This window comes from Carya illinoinensis, chromosome 7 (genome assembly GCF_018687715.1).
Source record: "Carya illinoinensis cultivar Pawnee chromosome 7, C.illinoinensisPawnee_v1, whole genome shotgun sequence".
In the NCBI taxonomy this organism is placed as follows: domain Eukaryota; kingdom Viridiplantae; phylum Streptophyta; class Magnoliopsida; order Fagales; family Juglandaceae; genus Carya; species Carya illinoinensis.
The window spans coordinates 16,164,178-16,176,928 of record NC_056758.1 but is presented as its reverse complement, the minus strand read 5'-3'; the positions used below and the strand labels follow the sequence as shown (position 1 = coordinate 16,176,928).

The 12,751-nt window shown below is 40.4% G+C and overlaps 1 protein-coding gene across 1 annotated transcript; it reads left to right on the top strand.

The window, feature by feature from the left end:
- The first annotated feature begins 1,140 nt into the window (after window positions 1-1,140).
- Window positions 1,141-11,627, top strand: LOC122317210 (c-Myc-binding protein homolog). The gene is made up of 5 exons (XM_043134172.1): window positions 1,141-1,495; window positions 1,589-1,661; window positions 1,776-1,824; window positions 2,574-2,697; window positions 11,250-11,627. The coding sequence occupies exons 1-5, from the start codon at window positions 1,478-1,480 to the stop codon at window positions 11,334-11,336; spliced, it is 351 nt and encodes a 116-aa protein (XP_042990106.1). The 5' UTR covers window positions 1,141-1,477; the 3' UTR covers window positions 11,337-11,627.
- Window positions 11,628-12,751: the final 1,124 nt, after the last annotated feature.

The following is a 12,751-nucleotide window of genomic DNA, read 5'->3' as shown; positions in this document are numbered from 1 at the left end:
CAACATCTTATTCCTTCTACCCTCCCCTCTTTCCTTATCTTTATAAGTTGTTGATAACCCTATCCTTGGCCCAGCTCGAAGCCAGCTTCCAAATTGATCTCCACTACCATCAGTTTTTTCCACACAAGACCCCTTTCTATGAATTATACACCCACACTGGAAACATAGATGAGGAAGTTTTTCATACCTTAGAGGTATCCAGTATTTGACACCCTTCACTGAGATGGTTCTTCCCCTTGCTATTGGTTTGGACAGATCTATTACTAACAGAACCCTTAGAAAGCAGCCCCATCCGCTACCATCCACCTGTGTCTCCACCTCAATCACCTCCCCTATAGTGTTTCCAATCCTTGTTCCTTCTCCTTCATTCATACCTACTAAAGGCATCTCAAGCAACTGAACCCACATCCTTTCCTTCGTAAAATCCATTCTCTGAGGTGGTATATCTCCATTCATTGGCATTAAGACAAACATATAGTTGTCAAAAAGCCACGACCTCCCATCCATGACCCTCATCTTATCTGCCTCGTTAGCAAACTGTATTACAAACATATTGATCCCTACCTCTTGAAATCTTGCTTTCTAGCTTATCCTCCATACCCTCCCCATAGTATTTTTTACCACCGTGGCACTTACCCTCCTTTCCATCCATATTTTTCCAACTATACTGCACTCGGCTTTGTGGCGTAGCTCCTCTGGAACTTCTTCCCCCACCACTATATCGCACGCTTCCTCCTCTGTTAGACGTAACTTCCTCCATTGCTCTTCCATCTCGTTCATATCTCTACCTTAACCACCGTGAAAATTTGGAAGAATTCTCACTGGGACAGTTTTTTCAGATTCTGTAACCGTTTCTCGCCTCGCACCACCCCGCTACGTACCCACACTCCACCACCCACTACTCAATTCAGTTAGAATCTTGAGTGGACCCACACTCCACCTCTTTTTCCTAGAGAGAAAATGAGAGGAGACTTTACTTGCAATTGAAGTATCTGGGTCTTACCGCATTGAAGACCACATTAGAGAGAGATTTGGCTGCTAATACCCATTTCGACTTTGCATTAACAATAATTGCTTCGGAAGGTATTACTATTTAACTGTGTTCCACTTTAAAATGAGTTGAACACTCCCCCTTTCCCAGTTTTAGGCCTCTACATTCCTATTCTGTACCTTTCAAACCAGATGTAACTCTCAGCCACTATTTAATTATTTTCGTAAGTTATTATATGTTAGTTGGGAAAAGACAATTCAACATATTTCATAAATTTTAGTTGGATTTTTTTTTTCCCCTCAAATTAGGAGAAATTGATAAAATATAAAGCAACGAGTCCAGCTTGGAGCAGGTCTGCCATGCCTGTCAAAACGTCAAGCGTAAACCCGAAACCCAGATAAAGAAATTTCAGTTTCACCACCCCCTTCCCCGAAAAGAACCCGTTCAAGAGATCCAATCACTGTTTGATACTCGAAGAAGAAGATCATGATGCGATACAAGGAGGTATGACTGGCAATATATCTGTGCTGGGATCTAAATGGGTTTTGCATTTAGATCTGCATTTAGATCCTGAATATTTACTCTTGACATATATAGGAAAAAGAGGTGAAGAAAGAAGCATTCAGGAAATATTTGGAGTCAAGTGGGGTTCTTGATGCTCTAACCAAAGGTTTTTTCTTCTCTTTTTAGATCAGAATTTTTAGTTGAGTTGTATATTTTATTTTTCGTATCTGGCTTTGATCATTTTATTTAGCTTGTTTTTTCCTGGCTGTCTTCTTTTCAGTTCTGGTTTCATTGTATGAGCAGAATGACAAACCTTCCTCTGCCCTTGAGTAAGTTCATTTTTTTAAGCAAATGCATGCATTGAAACCATGAGATTTGATTTCAAATTTATGTGCGTGCGTGTATGTAATTTGGCAAAAGGATGGGCTATGTAAAGTTCTTCTGTATCTTTGTTCGGATTAGTTAAAGAGCTCTTCGCTTTGACAAATTTTAGAATTGGAAGAATAATTAATTCCCTTTTCAAACCATTGGGCGTATTTGCTCCCGTGCAAACCAGAAGGCTAACATTACATTCGATGGAAGTATTCTCAAAGGCGTGGAAGATATAGGAATATGGGTACTAGCAAAGATCGTCAAATCTTATTGCTATATACATCTAATGCTACATGTTACGCTTTATAAAAACTGACATTAACTGACTTTTAAATTCGCCATTGAGCAGAAACGGGTTTACCATACATGCAAAGATATAAAATTTCCCAATGCAAAGTAAATGCTTTATCAGTTTATCTGTCCCATAAGTGAAAAGAAGGATAGTGTTTTATAGCATTATCAAGAAATTAGGCAACCTCTAAAGGCCTGTTTCTATGCCATTAAAATAATGAAATAAAGGCCACCTACAGTTATTCATTTAAAAATTGGTCTTTGGAGTTTTCCGTTGTCCAATTGCACTTAAGCGCGCCTAGTGCTTTCACCAATGCTGACTCCATCTCAGTGTTCCTACAAAATTGCATATACTTGTTAGTGCAGGTGTTTACAAGCCTTTGAGATATAATATCTTGCATATTTCTTTTGGCAGATTCATCCAACAAAAATTAGGTGGTCCATCAGTGTCAGAATATGAAAAGCTACAAGCTGAAATGTCAAATTTGCAAATAAGATACGATGAGCTTTTAGCAGAACACCAACAAACTTGCAAAGAGGTGACTAAACTTTTTCACTTAAATAATCAGTGGCTAATGAGATCAATATAGGATTGATTCCTCATGTTTGGATACTTATTATTATTTCTCCATAGGTGACTAAACTTTTAATAACTTTTTTTGATAGGTAATAAAAAAATGTATTAAATAATTCAAAGCCTTAGCAAGCACACCAGATGTAGACAAGAGAAATGTCTAACTAGGAACGTTAAAAGTAGAAGAAATCATGAAGAATTAGCCTGTTAAGACCTATAGCAGAAACCCAAATAAACAACCTTTTGGTAACTAATGCGAAGACTAGTGAACATAACAAATGTGGGGGATGATAAAAATGCAGACTGCAGTTATGAAACTTTTAATAAGAACTTCTGAACAGAAAAACTACTAATTACAATTATGAGCTTATGGGAGTTTTTAGTGCAAATCTGGATCCCTTTTTAATATTATTTGTGTGAGAAGAATACCAATGAACAGAATACCAATGTGTCATTGCCCGATTACCAATTTTTCCTGCCAGTATGTCTCTTACAAGTTTCAGCCACATGTAAGTCATGTTGCTGGAATTAAATTAATCCTCTATAGTGTTACACATTCGAGGCCTTCTTGACATGTTCGGATGTGCTAAAAGAGTTTCTTGGTTGATATGGTGTTGTATCTGCCACTTACCTGGCCTTTAGTATTAAGGCATTTGAAATTGAACTGCTTAAGTGATATACAATAGAAGGGAACTTACTCAGAATCTCAATAAAACGTTACTTTGTTTAAAACTTACTTTATTATAATTATTTTTCTCTTCTACTCCTTAGAAAGAAAAAACATTAGGAATGCTCTTCTAGTGTTGGTTTTCGCATGAAGAAAAAAAAAAAAAAAAAGATCGTGATTCACCCCCAATAAGCAATTTTTCTGAAAGTTGATCAACATTTGTGCCTAAATCCTTGATTAATACCATGACAGAGAGGTATACTTTCATTGTAGGTTTGCATCATTTTATTTTTTCTGGTTTTAAGGATGTCTTTTATAACTGTTACAAGTGGAAGTACTCAATCATTTAATCAAGTATGACACTCTTTCACTAAACTTTTGCAATAATATCCTTGTTTATATCTACCAGTTGAATACCTAATTGGATAGGACCAATGGTTAGTTGACTTGAGTTTCACACCAACGGTGGGATTTGTAAGAATGTCCAATATAGATGCCAAATAGATTAAAGTTATGGATTGCTTTGTACAACTTTTGTATCCTTCTCCTGCTAATCTAAACATTGTATGAGTTTTGAAGATTGTGTTGACAATGCTAGTTTTGCTTTGTATAAGATCAGATGATGTAACGTCCCAATGGAAGGCTCAAACCATATAGCCTATACTCCAAAAGGACTAGTCAATGATACAATTGGAGCCCCATATGGTAAAATTGAGGGTAGGTGGTGTATGGGATCCCACATTGCTTGGGAAGGAGAAGTTCTTACTCTTTATAAGATTCCAATAGGGCTCCAATTGTATCATTGACTAGTCCTTTTGGAGTATAGATCATGTGGTTTGAGCCTTTCATTGGGGCGTTACAAATGGTATCAGAGCCTATCCCAACCAGAAATGTGGGACTTGAGCTGTGCCACCTACAATGGACAGACCCGACGAGGACGTTGGGAATTTAAGGGAGGTAGATTGTGATACCCCCATATGATAAGATTGAGGGTAGGTGATTTTTAGATCATACCTTGCCATCTAAAATTTTCTCTCCGTACATTCTGAGAGAAATTTTTCTTAGCGTAAACACCAACACAGCAACTCCCATGGGGAGTTAAGGTGGTTTTTAGGTGCTGTTGTAATGGGTTTGTTGAGAGAACTTGTGATAGAGTCAAAATTATTTATTCTTACTAAGGTAGGCAAACATCTTCGTATTATTGAGCGAAAATGGAAGAATGAACAAGAGCTTTGGTTAGAAGAAAACTCTGTTCAGTGGCTGCGTAAGACCTTGGAAGTATGCTTAAGTGGTGAGCAAAAGGAAGTCTATAGCACCATCAGGGAAGGGCATCGACGTTTGCTTGCTCAGAGATGTCTCAATGGTAGGGGAAGATTCATTGTGGTGTCTGTGTACAGGGAGGATGGAAAGAAAAGTTCCATTTTCATTCCGGAAGGGGAAGGGGGAAGTGGATGGAAGAGAATGAGAGATGTGCTGGAGGAAGCTGTGATGGAAGGACAAGGAAGGGCTGCCGGCATGCATGGAGGTGCTCAGCCATGGAAGACAACTATGAGGTCGTATAAGGAGGCATTGGTCCATGATGGTATGGGAGGTGGCGTGGTAAACTCTGACAGGAGATGGCCTCGAGCCACTCATGGTGTACATTATTCAGAAGGAAACAGTGTAGGTGACAGAGACGTGGGAAGGAAAATTGAGGAGCTGCAGAGACAGGTATGGCAACTGCAGTGGGAGGTGGCTGAAATGAGAAAGGTGGTCGGGCAATATAAGGCAGGGGATATAAGTGAGAGGGGATGGAAGGGGCCGGGCCAAGTTCTGAGGCCCACACGTAAGGGAAAGGGGAAGGAGATTTTGGAGTATGGGTTTAAGTGGAGACAAAAACCTAGGCTGAAGATAGGGCCTCAGCCCAAGGCCCAGCCTATTGGCATTTCCGAAAAGGGCTCAGGTTCACAACAACCTGGCCCCAGCCCTTGGCCCGTTGGTCTGAATCAAGATAAAAGCCTGGGCCAGGCCACGGCTCATAAGCCTGAGTCAGCCCAGGGTCAACCCGAAAAGATACCGGGCACCCAAGTCACGGCCCATGTGCCGGTCTTCAGCCCAGAGATCACAGCTCGGGAGATAACCGAGCCTTGTGCTCCTTCGTCGGAGCAGGCGCGACGGTCGCCGACGCAGGGTAACTCGTCGGAGGTGAGCCAGAATCTGCCGATGCTGACGGTGGAGCTCTCCGACGACGGTATGCCTGAGTGGAGTGGCCGGAAAACCGTGACAGAATCCTCAAATCACCTTCCGAGGCAGATGGCCTCTTTTCTTTCGCCGGAAATGGAACAGAACTCGCCAATGGGAGGCTTGGTGAACCTTCCGACGGTGGATGTGCAGGATAACGACGCCTTCTTGTGTTTGGAGGCTGGTGGGATGCCGGCAACAGAAAATGGTCTCTCGGTGGGCTCTATCAGTGAGGAGTTGGGGTGTTCTGATGATGAAATGCTCTTAAGGCATTCTCAGGGCTGTTTAGATATCATAGGGGTGGAAGAAGCTTCGTTGGTTGAAGACACTTTCCATAGGCAGGGAGTTCAAGACATGGATGCAGTTCTGAACAGTATGGTTCCTTTACAGATAGCTGTGGTAGCAGGGGCAACACAAGATGAAGAGAATGAGCCAATACCCCTAAACTCCTTGAGTCCAAAACAACCTAGGATTTCAGATTGGGTTTTTAATACGGTAAAGGAAATTCAACATTTGGTGGGATTGAGGTGTGAAGGGTACGAAGAACAGTTCATGGCTCTTCTTACAGTTATTGAATCAGGTCATCATCAACATAGAAAAGCAGAGTCAAAAAAACAGAGAGAGTTGAAGAGGTTAAATTGGTCCATGAATTCGGAAGGAAGTGCTAGTAAGGAAAGGACCAAAGGGAAGGGGGTGACATATTCCAAGTGAAACCAAAAATTGTATCTTGGAACGTCCGCGGGTTAAACGAGGTTAGTAAGCGTCTACAAATAAGACACTTACTACGTGAGTGGAAGGCGGATATAGTGTGTTTACAGGAGACAAAGCTGAAACTAATTAGTAGAAATATGGTGCGAAGTATATGGAGCTGCACATATGTAGACTGGGTATACTTGGCAGCTAAAGGGGCATCGGGTGGCATTTTAGTGATGTGGGATAGAAGAGTGGTGGAGAAAATAGAAGAGTTTGTGGGAGTTTACTCGGTGGCTTGCTCTTTTAGAAGCGTGGAAGACGACTTTAAGTGGGCTTTTGCAGGTGTATATGGTCCTAACCCAGACCATGAGAGAAGATTGTTGTGGGAAGAATTGGCTGGAGTACATAGTTGGTGGGACCTTCCTTGGTGTATAGGTGGAGATTTCAATGTAACTAGATTCCCAACAAAGTGTTTTGGGAATCGAAGAATGAGGCCAGCTATGACTGATTTTTCGGAGTGTATTTTTGATTTGAATCTAGTGGATTTACCACTAGTGGGGGGAGCTTGCACCTGGTCCAATAATCATACATGGTCTAGACTAGACAGATTTCTTATCTCACCAGAGTGGGAATGCCACTTTCCAGATGTGTGGCAAAAGAGATTGTCGCGTTTGAGTTCGGATCATTGGCCTATTTTGTTGGATTGTGGAGGGGTTCATAGGAGGCGTAGGTCCTTCAAATTCGAAAATATGTGGTTGAAGGCAGAGGGTTTTGAGGAAAAGGTCAGACAATGGTGGTCTTCTTATCAGATACAAGGAACCCCTAGTTTCATTTTTGCAGGTAAATTGAAAGCTTTAAAAGAAGACCTAAAGCAGTGGAACAAACAGTCTTTTGGAGATATAGGGGAGCGTAAAAAAAGCAAGGAGTTGGAGATCCAAGAGTTGGAAAGAATACAAGAAAATCGGCCCTTAACACAAGAAGAAATAGCTGTAAAAAAGGGGTTGGAAGCAAATCTGGAAAGAATAGTAGTTCTTGAAGAGACATCATGGCGTCAGAAGTCAAGAGCGTTATGGTTGAAGGAAGGAGACCGAAGTACCAAGTTTTTTCACCGAATAGCTAACTCACATAGAAGATACAACAACATTGAAATGCTGAAAATTGATGGAGTGGAGTGCCGGGATGAGTCAGTGATAAATCACCATGTAGTAGACTTCTTTGAGCATTTACTTTCTGAACAGGTGGGTTGGCGACCTAAATTGGAAGGGCTTGCTTTTGATTCCATCGAACATAATGAGGTAGACCGATTGGAGAGGCCTTTTGAGGAGTTGGAGGTTTTTGAAGTTGTAAGGAAAATGGTAAAAGATAAGGCGTCGGGCCCTGACGGTTTCTCGATGGGTTTTTTCCAATCTTGCTGGGCTGTATTAAAAGATGACCTCATGAAGGTTTTCCACGAGTTTTACTCTGCCGGAAAGTTTGAAAAAAGCCTTAATGCTACTTTCCTTGCACTTATTCCAAAGAAGGTAGGGGCGGAAGAGATTAAGGAGTTCCGACCTATTAGCCTAGTAAGTGGGGTCTACAAGATTGTCTCTAAGGTACTAGCGAATCGTCTGAGTGAGGTAGTGGGAAAGCTTATTTCGAAACCTCAAAATGCTTTTGTTAAGGATAGACAAATCTTAGATGTAGTTCTTATTGCGAATGAATGCCTAAACAGTCGGTTGAAAACAGGCGAGGCAGGGATTATATGCAAGCTGGATATGGAGAAGGCATATGATCATGTCAATTGGGAATTCCTTCTGGATCTTTTGGGGAAATGCGGGTTTGGAGAGAGATGGTGTTCTTGGATTAGGTGGTGCATATCAACGGCGAAATTCTCCGTCTTGATAAACGGAAGCCCAACTGGGTTCTTTCGTAGTACACGAGGCTTGAGACAAGGAGATCCGTTATCCCCTTTACTCTTTGTTATTGTGATGGAGGCACTGAGCAGGATGTCATCAGCCTTGGTTACGAGTGGTTTTCTAACTGCTTTTAAGATCGGCTCCCCGAATAGGGGACTTGTTAATGTCTCTCACTTGTTGTTCGCAGATGATACTATTTTCTTTTGTGAAGCAGATCCTAACCAGCTCAGAATTTTGAAGGCCCTTCTCCTGTGCTTTGAAGTAACTTCCGGATTGAAAGTCAATTTGGAAAAATCTGAGATGGTGCCTATTGGAAGTGTTCGACATTTTAGACAGTTGGCTAGCATATTGGGATGCACGACTGCATCTTTACCCATGACTTATCTGGGACTTCCACTAGGGGCGGCATCGAGAGCGGTGTCATTATGGGAGTCAGTAATTGAGAAAGTGGAACGTCGGCTTGCCGGATGGAAGAGATTATACTTGTCTAAAGGTGGACGGATTACTCTAATCAAGAGTACTTTGTCTAATCTACCCACATATTTTTTGTCTCTATTTCCTATTCCAGCAAGTGTTGCTCTTCGGCTGGAGAAACTTCAAAGGGATTTCTTGTGGGGGGGACTGGGAGCGGAACAAAAATTTCACCTTATTAAGTGGGAAAAGGTATGTAGCCCCATCTCGAATGGGGGTTTGGGCATTAGAGATATGAGAACCTTCAATCGGGCATTACTAGGTAAATGGCTGTGGAGATACCATAAGGATCCTGATACCTTGTGGAGGACGGTAATAGAGAGCAAATATGGGGACCTATGGGGGGGTTGGTGTACAAAAGAAGTGAGAGGAGCATATGGAGTGGGCTTGTGGATACATATAAGAAAAGGGTGGGAGGTCTTCAATCGATATACTCGAATTCGGTTAGGAGGAGGAACCCGTATTAAGTTTTGGTACGACACTTGATGTGATCATGTGGCTCTAAAGGAATCATTTCCTTCTTTATTCAGAATTGCAAGAGATATTGATGCTTCAGTAGCTGATGTACTGGAAAGATCAGGGGAGCAAATTCAATGGAACATCCACTTCAGTAGGGCGGCACAAGATTGGGAGATGAGCAGTATTGAAGCATTTTACAGCCTTTTGTATTCTATTAAACCGGGTAATTCACAGGACAGTCTTTGGTGGATACCTACAGCTAAAGGTACTTTTTCGGTACGCTCGTTCTATAAGTCTCTTTCTCAAGAGACACCTGGTCAGTTTCCATGGCGAAAGATATGGAGACATAAGGCGCCACCCAAAGCAGCTTTCTTTGTGTGGACTGCAGCATTGGGTAAGATTCTCACAACTGATAACTTGAGGAAGCGTAGGGTGATCATCGCAGATTGGTGCTGCATGTGTAAGAAGGGAGGTGAATCGGTGAACCATTTCTTAATACACTGTGAGGTAGCAAGAAGGTTATGGAATGAGGTCTTTGGCAGATTGGACTTAGTTTGGGTGATGCCGGAGACGGTGGTCGGGTTCTGGCCAGTTGGAATAATTTGAGAGGAAATCAACAAATAAAAGCGGTGTGGAAGATGATCCCTATATGCATCATGTGGTGTTTATGGCGAGAGCGCAATGACAGGACTTTCGAGGACAAAGAGAGATCGATGGAGGATTTGATAGTCTTTTTCTTTAGAACTCTTTGTACATGGACCATAGTGGTTGATTTCAAGGGTTTGGGATTACATGAATTCCTTATAGCCATGGATCAAACATAGAACTGGTCACTAATCTTTGTATAAGGCTTTTGCCTCCTTTTTGATAATATAATTACCTTTACTTATCAAAAAAAAGATTGAGGGTAGTTGATGTATGGAATTCCACATTGCTTGAGAATGAGAAGTTCTTACTCTTTATAAGGTTCCAATAGGGCTCCAATTGTATCATTGACTAGTCCTTTTAAAGTATAGACCATGTGGTTTGGGCCTTCCATTGGGGTGTTACAGATGAGCTTGTACAACAATATTTGTTGTAGTTCCCAACATAGAGAAGGTCTTAAATGATTTGACTGTTTGGCATTGCTGTTCATGGTGGCAATATGCACGAGCGATTATGCTGTTCTAGCAAAGAAAGGTGCTGAATGGTTTTGCTTTGGTAGATCCCCTTTCTTCCTAGTATGCATGGTTCACGCTATCATACCTGCTACCTACTTAGTGAAGGCACAAAATGAAGATCAAATTTATCATAAGTTACCCAACCATATTATATGAAATGGTATGGTTTGTGTCTATAACTGCCTTTTCTTTGACATTGATGGACTTAGGATGTTGAATTTTAATCCCACTTAGAAAAGTGGTCCTTAAATCTTCAGAACCCTTTATCGTTGGAAGTGTGCTTACTTTGGTTTTAGGATTTCTTACACTTTTTGCCGTCTTCTTGATTGGTGTTTCTCTTATATCTGTCCTGCGTTTCTCTTTTGACCATTCCTATACTTCTGGTGTTCAAAACAATTGTCAAAGAGGACATCTCACATCTGCAATAAAAACTGATCAATTGTACCTACCTGGTTGGTGAAGTCAAGCTAGTTGCCAATTCATTTTTTCTTCCCCGAGTGGTTGCCCATTCCTTTTATTCAACTATAATTATCTCAAGGCAGTTCTTTTGATTTATCCAGCAAAGTAATATGTGGTAGTCATTTTGCAAAAGCATGTTGGCCAAACAAGGGAGGATGTCTGTATATTGTGTTAGAAATTTATTGTTCAATACTTTACTCTATTGGACGATTGTAATTGATTAATTGCATGAATTTTCATGAATTTCTTGTAACACTAAACTAGCACATATAGGCGATGCTTTTGTATATGCCCCTATAATTGGGCTCTCTCTTATCTCTTATGATCAAAAAAATTTTATTTACCAGTTAAAAAAAAAAAAGAAGAAAACTTTGGCCTCATGACAGTCATTCTTGCTGTCTACTGTATCTTTTTTTTTCAACCATACAATTTCATATTTTTTAGCCATGTCAAAGGCATAATACAAGTCGCCAAATTCTCGCTTTTGTTACAGTTGGAGGAACTTAAGATTTCAAATGCCATGGAAATGCCATTAACAAAGGAGACCATTGATGAGAAGGCTCATAAGGTTGTGCTTTGAAGGAGCGTTGAAAGAACTTGTACATTGTTATGGTGAATTGAAGGAGTGAGAAAGCGTTGATTCCTAGAGTGCTGTATCCATAGCATTCACCGGGACTTTTAACGTTGTGTTAATCTTCTTTTCCGTTATTTGACTGTTTTCTGTTAAAGAAAAGGAGGGGGCATTTTGCTGATTTCAGTGGTAATTATGTTCATATCCACCCTCTCTAGTATTTATCTTTGTTGAAATTCTGCTGTTGGGCAGGAGAATTTACTCTTATAGTAATGCATTTACTTGGAATTTATTTATTTATTTATTATTAAGTACATTTGCTTGAAATTATGCCGATTGACCAAAGTTTTCTTCTTCATTATTCCATTAAAGAATGAATCTAATATAAGAAAAACAAGAAGAAACAAGAAGAGTAATTAGCTTGACATGGGCTCACATTATTAAAAGACCCAATTAAATGAACACGTCCCAACGGCAAATCGAAGACCCATCTCTGAAAATAAATCACATTATTAAGCCAAATTGAGAATTGTTATAGACACAAATCGATTACACAAAGTAAATTTATGAGCTAACATGGCTTCATAGAGTCAGTTAGATTTATTTTATAATAAAAGTAATTTTATAATCTGATATGTTGTATCAAATCACATTAATTTATAAATTTACTTTTATCTAATTTTTTTGTGACTAAAGTATTTTTCAAAAAAAAGAACAACTAACTTCCAGGGATGCACATTCTTTATGCTAACAGAAAACCGCAATCAGGGAAATCACGACAATGACTGAACAAAATAATGCCTGCAAGATTTTGAAGAGCAAAGTGAAAAAACGGAACACAAGATACATAGATGATCCGGTGGTGTTGTGTATGTGTTTTTGTTTATATGATTTGCATACTTACAGCAATTGCAGATGCAGCAAGGCCAGGTCGTTCCCTGGGGTCTTTAAGATAATATTTTCCCAAGTAAAGCACCATAGCATAATACCAGAGTGGTGGAAACACAAATCCCAGGAGAAATCTGACAGGCGCATTTAGATTCATTAAAATAGAATGTTGGGAAAGACAGACAGTTACCATGATGACTTGTTTTTCATTTTCGATGTAAACAGAACACTTACGAGAACCAGCCAATGCCACAACCAAAGCATGAAAGAGGCTTATCATACGGCCCGGTGGATTGTACACTTCCTAGCAGACTAAAATCCCCTTCGTCAGTGTGGAGTCCTCGTACTTGCACCTGTGCCATTTCCTTAATCTTATGATCATTTTGATCTCCACCTACGCACACCACGGCCATTAGTAATTACTCAAAACCACTGAATGCTGCAAAATCATGTAAACATTTTCTGCAGAATTTTGTTGTTATTGCAACCATTATTGTATGTGAAATACGGATAACTATGGCGGCCAAAGAGAGTGT

Bases quoted from the DNA above. Each gene is read 5' to 3' on its own strand.
- LOC122317210 (XM_043134172.1), top strand. The intron at 1,662-1,775 runs GTTTTTTCTTCT...TCTTCTTTTCAG, and splicing joins TCTTGATGCTCTAACCAAAG to TTCTGGTTTCATTGTATGAG. The intron at 2,698-11,249 runs GTGACTAAACTT...CTTTTGTTACAG, and splicing joins ACCAACAAACTTGCAAAGAG to TTGGAGGAACTTAAGATTTC.